A 15,467-nucleotide genomic window follows, 5' to 3' on the forward strand; every position below is an offset into this window, starting at 1 on the left:
TGATAATATAAAGTTAATTTTCTATTAGTTACTTATTTTATTTGACTTGATGAAAAAGAGAAACTATAACCACGTAGTATTACAAATACCACTTAGCTTGCTCAGCATCACATAGGAGTTCAAAGTGAGCAAAATTTGATCTTAGAAAAAGTTTTATATGCCTTTCCATTGCAAAAGCATAAATCTCAACAGGTGTTTAAAACTATAGTTATTCTCTATATAGATGCCAATGCATAATAGGTATTACTATTGTTAATTAGGTTTATTATTCTGGGCATCCCATTCATTCTTGGCCCTTTAACTCACTGATGCATTTCTATTATTAGAGCAATAATATTCAGCTGCATCGTGAGCAGAGCACAGGAAAACTCCACTCTGCTGAACAGGAAAAACTGAGACAGCTGCTCTGCCAGATAGTAGGGGCTGTACAAACATGACTTAAACATGACTGATATAGGTGACAGACAAGGATATTTTTAATTCTGGGATAGTCTTTTTTACACATATGCTAATTTAAATAAAATTAGTAATCAGGACCAGAAAAAATTGGGTGATTGCATAGTTTTGTGCTAGTACCTTTTTAGAAGGCTTTAGGTTGCACTAACTAGAGACAATACAAGAACTATTGAAGTTGGTAATAAAATGTCCCATTGAAAGTGATTAGGCCAATGCTAAAAATGACAACATTGAAACATACTGGATTATTTATAAGGAATGAGTAGAGTCTGAAGAGAAGGCTGAAATAAGTGATACCATTTCCCTAAAGGAGCTGAATTAAAGTATTGGATTTATGATGTTTTTATTTATGCAGGGGCCATTTAAAACATTTTCATTTTCAATTTTTATGTGAAAGCCGTTGCACACTTACTCTTTTATGATACGACCTTATGCAGCAGGCTGAATCAGGGACCTAGTTAACTTCTAGGGGTAGCTCATGGTGTTGAATTAGATCTTTGTATGTGGTTTCCATTAGATCAAACTTAGTGACTGCCTTCCACACTATGCACCTTCATATTATTTGAGAACTCTCAGAACAGTTCTGTTAACATCAGTCCATTTGCGTTCCCAGCTGCATTCAATTGAGATTAGTGGCTGCTTTTTGAAAGATAGAAAATACAGATTAGTGATGGCAGATGTTTCCTGAGGCTACATTCTAGACAAAAAAAAGGCAAAAAAAAAAAAAAAAATTCCAGTGACCCATAAGACTAAAATTGGCTTCATTTGATTAACAAATCGTGTGGTAGTCAATCTTCATTATAGTACTCAGCAGTCATCTGCATATGCAGGTCCTGGGATAAAATAATGTAGTGGCCTGATGCACAAAGAACTTGTTAGAAATGCATATGCTTGACCATTGGGATTCTTTTAATCAGTAGGCATCTATTTCCTATAAATATCACAAATATTTCCAACAAAAGAGCAGAGATGTCTTTTATACAATTCTTTGGAGAATGATTCTGCAGATTTCTGCATTTTCTCCTCATTAATTTGACCTGGGATGGTTTTCACTGAGGAAGAAAATCTTTAAGCAAACATGTTAAATGTTTACCTATATCAAAATTATTACTTTAGGTGACTCCGATAATATAACACATGTGTGGAGTGAGGATGATGGACAGACATTATCTCCAAGCAGTCTGGCTGCGCAGTAAGTCTTTGTTTATTTCTAAATAGGTAGATAACTTGGCTGAATAAACAATGAAAACAATTTCTAAACATAATTCTCTTGTGTACATAAGCATGGAATAGAAAAACCAACTATTGACTGAGCAAAGGGAAGGGCATAGTCCAAATAAAGTTGAAACTTATTTTTTGATATTATTTAATGATACTTTAGCATTGCACAAAAAAAAAATCTCTTTTTCAGTTCCAAGCTTGAATAACTAGATCTAATGTGTCATGTCTGGATTGGTTACCTTATGCCTATGAGGATGATCTAGCTGGAGGGCTGCCAACACTTTTCTTTCACTACAAACAGTGTATAAGTATCTGTCTTGCTCTGTGCAGGCTGCTATAGCGAAGTACCATAAACTGAGCAGTTTATAATCAAGCTTCCTAATACTGTCATGTTAGGGGTTAGGAGTTCAACATATGAATTGCAGGAGAACATACTCATTCATATCATAGCAGCCTCCGATTTTTTTATTACTATTTTTTGGGTTTCTAGAGAATAAAAATATTTTTTATGCTTAAACAAGATAATGCAAAATTTGCTTGCTTTCAGAGGTATTCAGTTAGGCAAAACTGTTTGTAGGTTATTTAATTTGGGGCTTTTATTGGCATATATAAAGTCCCAGGAATAGGCAGTGGAAATAACAGCAGCAACTATGCTGTCTAAAGACCATTAATGTAAGCAGATCCTGAAGTAACTGTGATAATTATGGTAAGAAATGCAAACAGTTGCTTATGGTAGTTAATTGAGGCAAATTCCTGTAGTTCAAGGCAAATTTAGAGACTAGATGGCTTGCCTGTTAGGTAAAGATTGCTTTAGCCTATAAATTATACTATTGAAATTCTTTGATTTTAGTCCCAAAGGATACGTTTTTGTGCTAACAGAAATTTATACAAATAAAAACAAACAGGAGTACTTAGGTTTAACCAATTTTTTGTTTTTCTAAAATAGAATGTACGTAGTTGTTTGCAAACTTTCTATTATTTAATGAGAAGTTCTCCAACTCTGAGAGTAGATTCTGGCCAAAATCCTTGCATAAACAACTACCTCCTGTTTCTGCTGCCATCTCTCTCATCCTCTAAGGTGGCTGACCCAGGTGCTTCTCCCAGAGCAACCAAGCCCTTAGGCAATTTCATCCTAGCCAGGCTGCCATGTTTCAAATAGTCGTGTCTTTTAAACACATTCCCTCTATAGCCATCAAAAATAATAATAGCAAAATACCTTTAAACTGAGATAACTGCATGCTTATTGCTGAAGCCAGGTATTTTTATCAGAGCCTCGAGGCATCCATAGCATTGATAATGTCAGCGCCACAGACCTGCAAGTTCCACAGCAAATGTAGTTAGTTGCTGACAGCTAGCTGACAGTTTATTAGGAAGAATTCAATACTTCTAAGATGGCCCTTGTTGTGATTGATGAAATTAAGGGATTTCTTATCTTCAGACTCCTTTCCATTCCAGCTTTAAAATAATCACAGAGTGATAACACTGGTATAAGATAAAAGTTATTTTGGCTCAGAATTTTCTAAAGCAAATTTTCAAAAATACTTTTCCCTCATAGCTCTACTTTCTCCTAATTATTTTTGTTCTGAAGCCATTATCTTTGTTTTGTATTTGTACTTATGAACATGAATGTGCATATCCAGACACTTACTTTTTATTGTAAGCACTCTTGGGAATTAGATAGGATTTTGTATAAAGGATTACTCCAGTGTTTTAAGGGAATAATTGGGTATTTATGCCAAAACTGTGGCACACAGATATGAGATCTTATTTTGGAGTATACTAAGTCTATTCTCAACAGTTTTTGTACTCAAATGTTCTTTATGGAACTAAGAGGATGGCTTAGATGATATTTCAAGGTCAATTCTAGCCCAACTGTCCTCTATTTTAAGCTTGACAATATACCATGAAAATCCTTTGTTCTGGTCCATCTAGTAGATAAGGCCAATATTTTGCTGTTGAGCAGTGCACCAAGTGGAAATAGCTCTATGTTGTAACAATGATAACAGAGAGAAAGACAAACACAAAAGAAGGAAAGGCAATATTGGGAAGTGTGGGGAAAGGTGAGGAGAGGAAGGGAGAACAACCTTACTGAAGCAGGAGAAAAACCCGACATGTGCTTATCCAGCGATGCCCCATTGGGCACTTCTCAGATAAATGGCCAGTATCTCTGCAGCTTCCAGCATCTCTTTTCCTCATGTATTTGTCCTTTCCACAGATATTAACTCAAGTGTATGATGTATGAAATACAGATGCTAGATATTCTGTGATGAGGATGGGGTCGGGGTGAACAGGGAGTGGGATACAAAACTAAATGGATCATTCTTTCAAGTTGCTCAGAGGAGAAATGTTTATCTTGAAACCTCTACTTATCACTATAGCCAAATAAAATAGATGGATTATTCTACCCTCCTCTTCCCAAAATAGATGCAGTCAATTTGCAATTATTCTCATAATTTCATTTGTCTCTTCTTTGATGTCTTGGATTCTCAAATCCCATCTTCCAGCTTATCTTTAGAATATTCTTTCTGACACTGCTTCCTACTTCCCTCAACATTCTGAAACTGTCATTTCAAAACACCTGCTGAGGGTTTTTTGAGCAAGTGCTGTGACTCTATTGGTTATTATTAGACCTTGGCTTGATTTGATTTGACTTGACTCACTGATATCATAGGTGGACTACAGTCCATGAAACTTGACTAGAGGCGTGACTTCATATTATATGGGTAACCTATACAACAGGGTTAGTTTTATCACCTGTCACACCCCTGTTGCATTTTTAACAGTAATAATGTGATTTAGAAATTTCCCTAATAGACAGTTTCTTTTACTTAGGACAGAAAACTTACTCTAAGAATACACTCTCCTGTCCTTTATTCGTGTATTGATTAATGGCAGTGACTACCTATAAGGAGGCTTTGATAAATAATGAAGCTCACTGTTTAAAATCTCTAAGGTCTGAGACCACCAAATATAGTATTACTAAGAGTCTCTAGTCAAGGAAATGCCTATGCACAAGCATGAGCACTTGGAAAATGGATACTTTTTGAAAAATATATAAATACTATGAATAGTATTTAAATGAGTCAGCCCTCTGACCACTTTGCTGTGCTCTGATTGCCAAGTTAGAGACTTTTCTTGCCATTCATTTTTTTTCTTTTAAAGTTCCTCAAGGATCCAATGTTGTTAAACCCACATTTAAGCACCCTGAGTCTTCTTTAATATTGATGAAAACATTTTCCTGCATTTACTAGTTATGCCAAGATTAATTGCTCCCACTCGTATTTTAATAAAATCTAAGTTGAACATCCAGCAGGACTAGTTAATGTGTGTTTTGTACAGTTTGATTCTAAACAGATGATCCCCAAATCAGCCATTGACATTTATTCCATCTTTACATAAAATTCAATAGTAAACACTAAGGGAGGAAGTTACAAAATAAATAGAGATGCAGCCTCACAGTTGAAGCGACAGAGCACACATAATATGCACATACTCACTCACATAGCCTTACTCATGCAGCCTTAAAAATCTTAGGCCCCATCCTCACATGCCAATCACTTTGAAAGGAAACCAGAAAGTGGTTAATTTGGAAACACTAAATTGGTTGATTGGAGAAAGAAGGAACTTATATTGGTCATTGGGACCCTATTAGTTCACAATTAAATGAATTCAAATCTAGTTATTCAATGTCATAAGTGGAAAGGACCTAGCAGATCATCCAGTCCCCTAGCTTTCAATTGACGAGAAGAATCGGAGAGTCAGAAGGAGGTGGCCAGATTTAGAAAATAAAAAGAAAAGTGAAAAAAATTCCAGGACTAATGGGATGTACTTATACACAAAAAGATTATTCATTGTTTATCTATGATTCAACTTTAACTGGGGGTCCAGTATTTTACCTGGCAACCCTCACCCATTGACCTTTTTCTTTCATGTAAGTGTGCCTAGAAATTGCCTTAAGATGACCTATGATGGAATATTAAAATAATCAAATATAAAGATAGTACACATAGAAAAGGCAAGTGGTCAGAGGATGCAGAGTAGTACTGCCCTTGTACAGTTAAACTGGATGGGGGAAGACATCCAACTGCCTAGTATTTCAGTGTCCGAGTCAACCAATGCCAAACAACCAGGGACCAAAATGATCTCAACAAAATGTCTTTGCTTTATTTCCATATGACTTAATTTCTATAATCTTTTCTAATTCTGCAGGCTCCTAATTCTGGAAAACTTTGAAGATGCCCTCTTAAATATATCAGCAAATAGTCCTTATATTCCTTACTTGGCATGTGTGAGAAATGTGACTGACACTTTGGCCAGGGGTTCACCAGGTAATACTGTTCTTAGCAGTCAAAATGCTGCTCACGGTTTCTACCTCTGTTCTAAAGTAGTGAGTTTTTGAGGCATTTGCTTACACAGGAAAGAAAATTTGTGAAATCTTAGTTTCCATATGCATCGGTTTCAGTCTGGGGATTTGATATACAAAGGGAATGTGTAGTCATATTACCATATTATTCTGTTGCTGCTGCTAGCACTAGCTGGCCACCTGGACAAACTTTAGTATATAATGGCCATATAATGGATAATATGATAATGGCCACTGGGACAAATTTTCCAAGTGTCCAGAGTCATTAGAGGTTCAAATGACCCTTCATGACCTTTTTATGCTCTTAATAATCTTAGTTGTTAAAAAATGTTAAGGAATGATAACACAGAGTCCTAAAAGCAGTTGTAAATTACATAAACAAAGGCATTTTTGTGGCAGACTATTTGTATTTTCTACCCTTACGTACTTTATTTGCAATTTTCTCCTTACATGGGCAACCACAAATATTATATTTAATCAAATGTTTCTCTTTTTTTTGAGAGAAAAGACCTATTTTCTCACATTTTCTAGAACACACACATTCTTTTTTCCTATGCCAAAAATAGTTTTCTGAGAGTTAATGGCAAGCAAATAGCACAACAAATGTTTAAGTCTTTGTTTGCAAGATATGAATTAGTCAAGGTTGGAAAGGCATATTTGTATCACAGTGATTTTACAACCTATTCTCTCCAAGATACTTCAATTATATAGTATATCCAAAAGTCAGGAATAAAAGCATAGTCAGTTCACAAAGAGCCAAAACTATGTAGCACCTTTGCTAGAAGTATTTTTATCTCTAAGCTGAGAATATTTTTAAAATAATGAATTCTGTTGTCCCCATGGTTCAAATAAAGGTTAAATTTTCACTCATCTTATATTTATATTGAAGTAGGCTATTATCTTAGGAAAAATTTAGTGATAAATCAGGATAGAGGTGTCTTTCAAATTGGTTTCCTAAATGACCTTGCAATTCACATAAAGTAACTCTTCTCCCTTTACAGAAAATCTAAGACTCCTGCAGTCCACAATACGACTTAAAAAATCTTTTCTTCGAAATGGTTCCTATGAGGATTACTTCCCTTCAGTTCCTGAAGTCCTAAAATCAAAAGTAAGCCATGAAAGAAAAAAAAAAAAAAACCTTAACACTTCCCATAATATTTGATAAGATACACTTTTACTTTAAGTTTTAAATCTGATCTTTGTAAATAATGATCCTATTTTAACTCTAGATTTATAATGGCCCTTCTTAGGACTCTAGAAAAATGGTGTCAAAAGAGTTTATGGCTGGATGCAGTGGCTCATGCCTGTAATTCCAGCTACTCAGGAGGCTGAGGTGGGAAGAATCACTTAAGACCAGGAGTTTGAGGCTGCAATCAGCTATTGTCACCACTGCACTCCAGCCTAAGTGACAGTGTGAGACCCTGTCTATAAAAAGAAGAATAAATAAAAAAAAAAGTTTTTAAAGAGTTTGATGTTATATAATGGTATTTTGTTTTTAATCAGTGGAGATCTCTGCATGAAATGACCCCAAAGAGCCTAATTACAGTATGTGCATTCATAAGGGAATGGCTAAAAATAGTTATCGTATTAAACTTCATAATTTGAAAGAGATTTGAAAAAGGACTCATGATTTCTAATTTGAGATGTCGTAAGTTTTAAAATCTGTAAAAGTAGATTTTGAAAGCTGATGTTTTAGATTTCACAGCATACAAAAATCTCAAAATGTGGTTCACCCTACTTTTATTGTCATCAGAAGCTAAAATGAGTAAGCCATATTAAAATTTATGACACTAGAGAATGTGGGAAAAGGCAACCAAAAAATGTATAACTCTAATGTGGGAATCACTTTATGTTTATTTGTCTATTATTCTTCATCTCATGCATATAGTATACAGGTTATCATGAAATTTAGTTTATTTTTTAAATAAACCTATTAAAATTTGAAAGCTGTTTTCCTAGAAAGAATAGCTATTTAATTGGATTTACGTAGCCAGGAATAAAGTGAAATTAGAACTGGTTTATTCAGGGCAAGCAAGATGACTTGTGTCGTGAACATGGTATAATTAAGCAGGCATGCAAAACATTATGTCCATGTATATTACAAATAAATGTGCTAGTTACCATTACCTACATTTTAGCCCTAGTCTTCCACATGCATCAAAATTTCCGATATACTTAATTTAGCAATATCTTAATTTGTTTGTGCAAATGAGAAGGAAGTTGTACATTCATCTGGAAAATTCCTACTCATCCCTCAAGGACAAGTTTAAACATTACTTCTTCTATAATATAAGAGTATCACCTTTCTTGCTGTTTTTCAGCCAGGATAATGACTTTTTCTTCTGTGCTCCTATAATATTTATTCATTCTTTTTTTTATCAATTATATGTACTCCCATAATACTAATCTATTTATTTGTAAGACATATCCTCTAACCCCAAAGTGCTTATAGTCAATCCAGTGGAGGAGATGGAAAAGCAGACCGACAATTGTAATGCAGTGAGATTAAGAGTTGTGACAGATGGATAGAGGCTTCTGTGCATGGAGGAGGGATATCTAACATGGATTGTAAGGGACAGAGGTGGAGAGAAGAAATTCTGTAGACAAAATAATGCTTTCTCTGAGTTTTGAAGACTGTGTAGAATTAGGTTAGTTGTGCATTCTAGACATAGAGTCCTGAGTTTAAGAACATAGAGGTGTGAAGTTGAAAGACAGGTATAGGGTATCTGCAGTCGTGTGTTCAGCTGGAACAGAAGATGCCCATGTGATAGGCAGAAAAGAGGGCTGCAGGGTGAGGGTGAGCCTAGATCCTGATTTCCTTGTCAAGGAATTTGAATTTGATCATGAAAGTTATATATTTGAAGAAGGTGAAATTTGCATTTTAGAAAGAGACATCTCTAATGAGATGACATCTCCAATGACAGTGAGATTTCTGGCTTTTGGAACTCATTACTTGGCATTATAATTTGTTGCATGTCAGGTCTGTTTTCCTCACTAGAGTTTAAGCTGATGAAATTATGCTTTCAACACCCCTAAAGCCCCACATAATAGGAGCTTAAGGCTTGATTCATGCATGTATGAAAAAGTGAGGGTGTTAAAGTAGAGTACTGACAATGTAGTCATGTTCCCTGGGCAATTACTTACTGTAGTTCTTGACTTAGAAAGTCACCAGGAAGCACATAAAATACACTAGGGGAATGGCAACACCATAGTCTCAACCATTTATACTAACTGGATGGGACTGGGGCTAAAAATAATTTAAAACATCATCCCCAATTTGAATATAATGCTCTCCTTGAGGGTTACATTATGGAAAAAGTTATAGAAGCCACAGAAGTGGAAATAAACTACATTCTTTTCCTTGGAGTAGAAAATCTATTGTCATTTATAACAAGCATGGCTGCTATTTGAAATTGACGGGACCCATTCAGTCCTAGACCACAAGCTCCATGAGGAATATTGCCAGGTCTCTTCCTTTACCATTGCATCCGCAGCACCTGGCATAGAGTATGACACATGGGAAACACTCAGTACCTATCACTGAAAGAATGAAGACAAACTCCTAGAGTTTCACGGTTACTGATGCTCTTACTCCCCTGCTTTGTTCACTCTGATAATTAGTATCATGATTGTGACCATCAGTTAGGCCACACCCAATCTAATGCTTTATTCATGATATTCCTAAGATGGGGGTGAACGCTGTCATTCATTGGTGACTTTTCCTAGCTTTTTCTCCTCGTCTATTCTGCTCCTCTTGAACTTTTGTGTTTTCTCCTCCCTTCATTGTTTTATCTTTTTTCTTTCCAGTTGCTTTGTTGGGAAGAATAACTTCCTGATTAGGGAGCTATGCATAAAGTGGCTGTTCCTGTATTGGGCAGAAATACAAACAACACAATATTTTTTATGTAAAACCTGTAAAATTTTAAATAGACTCATTTTTCTCTCTATTTACCCACCAAGAGCCCAGGAATATTGCTGTTTTATCATTTTATGCACATGCTATTGTGAGGTCAATACCATCATGTCACTTATGATTCTGATTCAGATACATTTGAAAAGCATCAAGCAGTGGAGAATTCAGTCACAGCTGGAAATGGCGTTAGTCATCTGTTGTTCTATTTTAAGCCTGAACTTTTACTCGTGATAAAAGAGAGAAGGGCTCTACATGAAGCTTTGGCCAATCTGCAATCTGAAGTTGACACATGTTTTTGAAGAAAGAATTCTAATTCACTGAATTTATGTTGATTATTAATGACCTTTGAAGCTTCTAGAACTTTAATGCCTGTATTGTTCTCAGAATAAAGTAGTAAGTAATGACAAAGACGAAATGACAGTAATGTTTCTCTTTGGTGGATATGCTTCTCAATGCATTCCACATTATTGGCCCTGAATTATATTTTTATTTCAGAGAACGAAGTCTATTAGCCACAGTGTGGCTAGATTTCCAATTTCCTCTTCTATAACTTTTATCTCACTAAGCCACGACCATACTATATGGACTTTTGCTGGTTTCCCACATATGTACACCAAACTTACAATTAAAAAACACATTTCAGTCTCTACTGGGTAAAAGTCATTCAAATGTACAACACTCTTAAAGCTCAATTTAAACAAATATATTAGCCCAACAGAATTTATCTTTTTATTTAATAAATTACCGAAAACAAGTCACTGGAGAATGTAGTATAGAAGCTTCACTCCATTTATTACAGGTTTAATCATATCTAATAATTGGAAAATCAAAAGAAAGACTAGAGTGGCAAATGCAGTTATAGGTGGTACAGTGATTGGGTCTATTCCAGAATGGAAAATTTCTCATAGCGATAGCACTAGTAAGTAGAATTTTTGTACATATAAACCCATTTTTGAATAGTTTGAACTCAGAGGTCAATCATAATATTAAGTACAATGGAAAATAGACCAATGATATTTACTATCTAAGATGACCAACATTTAATTGCTATAACCTACGTGTAGTTATAAATCGCTCATTAAAGACACATCATTGTGCCTTTCTTATTTGATAATATAGAAATAAATATTCCCAAACATTTGCCGGTACCATAAAATACTTCATTTTGGTCAAACTGTAACTTCTGATTGGAAACTGAGCTGCAATGAATGACACATATATTTGCTTCTTAGGATTTTGTTCCAATTTATTTCCCTTCTTAAGAGAAACAGCTCTAGGGTAGCTTCCAAGCACAAAAGAATTTGCTTTCCCAGAGGCATATATTATTTTTTCCCCAGGTTGTAGGGCATGGACTATATCCTCAGAACACAAAGAATATAGTGAACTGATAGTAAGAGGAATATCATTGACAGGATAGGAAATTATTTGATTTTCATTTTCCTTTTTTTCCTCTGGGTGTGGGATTTTTAAGCCCTTTTAAGCCCTTCTAAAGACAAAAGCACCCAGTATCCTACAATACCTAAGAGGGAAGAAGATAAAGTCGATAGCGGTGCAGAGTCTTCCAAAAAATCAGGCGTCTTTTTGTTCTTAGTTTAAATACAATCTTATTAGAATGAATGTGATCTTCATGCTGCAGTTCAAGAAAGACTTTTAAAATTTTTTGTTAACCTTTAAAAATTGTTGACTGGCCACAGTGGCTCACATCTGTAATTCCAGCACTCAAGGGAGGCTGAGGCCAGCAGATGGCTTCAGCATGGGAGAGAGAACAGCTGGGGCAACGTGGTGAAACCCCATTTCTACAAAAAATTAGCCAGGAGTGCAGGTATATGCCTATAATCCCAGCTACTTACTTGAGAGGCTAAGGTGAGAGTATCACCTGAGCACGGAGGTTGAGGTTGCAGGGAGCTGTGATCATACCAATGTACTCCATTGTTTCCACAAAAAAAACACAAGAAATTAGCCTGTAGTCTTAGCTACTTATTCAAGAGGCTAAGGTGGGAGGATCACCTGAGCCTGGAGGTCAAGGTTGCAGTGAGCTGTGATCGTGCCAGCGTACTCCAGCCTGGGTGACAGAGTGAGACTATGTCTCAAAAAATAAAAATAATAAGAATTGTGGTAAAATAAACATAACATTTACTATCTTAACCATTTTTAACTATACAGTGCAGTTGTGTTAAGTACATTCACATTGTTGTGCAATTAATCTCCAGAACTCATTTCATTTTGTAAAACTGAAACTCCATATTCACTAAACAACTCCTCCTCCTCTACTTCCCCAGCCCTTAACAACCCACATTTTGCTTCTACCTCTGTGTATTTGACTACTCTAGGTACTTTGTCATACAAATGGAATCATACACTATTAGACCATTCACCTTTCATTTCTTGAGACTGGCTTATTTTACTTAGCATAGTATACTCAAGGTTCATTCAGGCTGCAGCCTGTGTCAGAATTTGTTTCCTTTTTAAGGTTTAATAATATACCACTGTGTGTGTGTGTGTGTGTGTGTGTGTACATTCCCACCAACAGTACACAAGGGTTATAATTTCTCCATATCTTCTCTAACACTTGCTATGTTCTGTTTTTTTTTAATAGTAGCCATCTTAATGGGTGTAAGAAAGAAATGCTTTTTAGAAGCTCCAAAACAAACCTGCTTTTTATCTGCCCTTACATATAATTTAAAATGTAAGTCAAAATATAAAATTAGTCAAAGTATTTGTGAGTTAAGCTGGATAAAACTAAACTACATTTTTTTAAACCTGTGACTCCACAGAGAAAGACAGTTCTAATAGGCCCAAAAGTTTTATCAAGTTCTTACAGGAATAATAAACTCAAATGACAGAGAGTAGTACTTCATAATAAAACTAACGCCAAAAGCCAACTAACCAAATACATATGCAGAATGTTTTTCTTAAAGGAAATCGACTGTGGTTACTTATTATCAACTACTATATATGTAGAAAAATGTAACTAATCTATTTCCCGCTCTTTCCCTTTTTGGAAAGCTGGCTCAACTTCGAAACTTGACCGAACTTCTTTGTGAATCTGAAACTTTCAGTTTGATAGAGAAGTCATGCCAGCTCTCTGATATGAGCTTTAGGAGCCTGTGTGAAGACAGTGAGTTTGATCTGCAACTCCTCGAAGCAGCAGAGCTGGGCAGCGAAATAGCAGCCAGCTTACTGTACCACGACAATCTCATATCTAAAAAAGTGAGAGATTTGCTGACTGGGGATCCAAGCAAAATTAATTTAAATATGGATCAGTAAGTTTTTCCATTGTCTTCTTCCTTGGTGAAATCTCTTTCAAAATATTGATACACCTAGTTGAATTTCTTCTTTTCTGTTTTGTTTCAGGTTTCTAGAACAGGCACTGCAAATGAATTACATGGAAAATATCACTCAGTTAATACCGATCGTAGAAGTCATGCTGCATGTCAATAACAGTGCAGATGCTTCTGAAAAGCCAGGTGTTTCCCCATCCACATTTTAAATCTTGTCTTATTAGAATGCATGTGATTCTCACGCTGCAGTTTAAGAAAGGCTTTTTTTGAAGTTCCCAACCAAACTCGCTTTGCTGTCTGCCCTTACACATGAGAAACCTGAAGCATTCAAATGTGGTTACTTGTCTAAAGTAAACATACAGAAAGCTAGTAGAGAATGAAACAGGGAAATTTGATTTCACAGCAAAAAGATCTTCAAAAGCTTAACTAGTTAGACCATTCACCTTTTGTTTCTCTGATATATTAACGTGCATCCGACAGTCAGCTGCAAGGGCAATGATGAAATTTACTTGCTTCTGTGAAAATAATCTGATGGAAAAAAACCCAAAAGGATGTACTGCTGTCTACAGAAATCTCAATTCAGAACTTTCTATTAGTATTCCAAACATGATGTATCATGCAATATGTTTCTTCTTTGCATAATTCCTCAATACTGAAAGGAAAGGCATTCAGAATTTTGGACAATGGGCAGCCACAAAATTGGAATGGCACTAGGTCAAAAAGGTATATTTGCATGAAGGATTCTTAAAATAAATGGAAAGGCATTTGCAGGATGATTATTACAATCTGCTAAAATCAAAATATTGTTTATTATGCCATAAATGACCCAGAAATGAAATACTTATAATCACTCGCTAAAAGAGTTTGAAGTTAAACACATTCTATTTAAAAGTGAGATAATGATGGTAAAAACCCTTTATAACTGTAGTGTGACTGTAGTTAAAGAAAAATGCTCTGTGGCATTATGTGTGGATTTATCAAACTTTGTCCAAATTGACAATATTACATGATCCCAGATTAAAAAACATATTGAACCTGTGTGATATTTTAAATCAAATGGGGAGATATTTACTTAGTGCATTATGTGATCAAAATCTGTGAGGAAAGCATATTTTCCTTAAATCAATCTTGAGTTGTAGATACCTAAGGAAAATTTATAACCCAGAGCAATCTGTTACCTTGGGTTTATGATATCATAATAAGAGCAAATCTAAACCAGATAGAAATAGATCCTAAATATGCAAAGTCTGCAAAAACTGGGAGACATCTGCCCCGAGAAGGCATATATGTTTTAGTCTAGAAGGTTTCTCTATGTTAGTCATACTAAAAAGAGTGACCTGACAAACCAACATGTGTTTCCTTTTTACATTTTTCTTCTTGCAGGTCAGTTAACAGAAATGTTTAAAAATGTCGAAGAGCTGAAAGAAGATCTAAGGAGAACAACAGGAATGTCCAACAGGAGTATTGACAAGTTGCTGGCCATTCCCATCCCTGATAACAGAGCTGAGGTGAGGTGTCGTGTATTTGTACTTACATGCAGTTCTTAGAAATTTAAATAGCATTTAGCATTTGTTGAGCCCTTACCAGTTAAACACTGAGAAGTTGCATGCTAAGATGGTGAATTTTCTATGTAAGTGATAAACCTGGAGGCCTAATTCTTTTTTTTTTTCATACATTAAGTTCTAGGGTACATGTGCACAACGTGCAGGTTTCTTACATATGTATACATGTGCCATGTTGGTGTGCTGCACCCATCAACTCGTCATTTACATTAGGTATATCTCCTAATGCTATCCCTCCCCCATCCCCCGACCCCACAACAGGCCCAGGTGTGTGATATTCCCCTTCCTGTGTCCAGGTGTTCTCATTGTTCAATTCTCACCTATGAGTGAGAACATGCAATGTTTGGTTTTTTGTCCTTGCAATAGTTTACTGAGAATGATGGTTTCCAGCTTCATCCATGTCCCTACAAAGGACACGAACTCATCCTTTTTTATGGCTATATAGTATTCCATGGTGTATATGTGCCATATTTTCTTAATCCAGTCTATCATTGATGGACATTTGGGTTGGTCCCAAGTCTTTGCTATTGTGAATAGTGCCACACTAAACATACATGTGCATGTGTCTTTATAGCAGCATAATTTATAATCCTTTGGTATATACCCAGTAATGGGATGGCTGGGTCAAATGGTATTTCTAGTTCTAGATCCTTGAGGAATCACCACACTGT

The 15,467-nt window shown here is 35.6% G+C and overlaps 1 protein-coding gene across 1 annotated transcript in view; it reads left to right on the forward strand.

The window, feature by feature from the left end:
• ABCA12 (ATP-binding cassette, sub-family A (ABC1), member 12) overlaps nucleotides 1–15,467 on the forward strand; it is a 228,171-nt gene that overhangs the window by 115,342 nt on the left and 97,362 nt on the right. Inside the window, exons 9-14 of the mRNA XM_011932359.1 lie at nucleotides 1,573–1,648; nucleotides 5,887–6,005; nucleotides 7,042–7,148; nucleotides 12,960–13,216; nucleotides 13,308–13,420; nucleotides 14,618–14,742. Coding sequence (XP_011787749.1) covers nucleotides 1,573–1,648; nucleotides 5,887–6,005; nucleotides 7,042–7,148; nucleotides 12,960–13,216; nucleotides 13,308–13,420; nucleotides 14,618–14,742 — 797 coding nt within the window. The remainder of the gene's footprint in view (nucleotides 1–1,572; nucleotides 1,649–5,886; nucleotides 6,006–7,041; nucleotides 7,149–12,959; nucleotides 13,217–13,307; nucleotides 13,421–14,617; nucleotides 14,743–15,467) is intronic.

The sequence above is a fragment of the Colobus angolensis genome, unplaced genomic scaffold (genome assembly GCF_000951035.1).
Source record: "Colobus angolensis palliatus isolate OR3802 unplaced genomic scaffold, Cang.pa_1.0 Scaffold95, whole genome shotgun sequence".
Lineage (NCBI taxonomy): Eukaryota > Metazoa > Chordata > Mammalia > Primates > Cercopithecidae > Colobus > Colobus angolensis.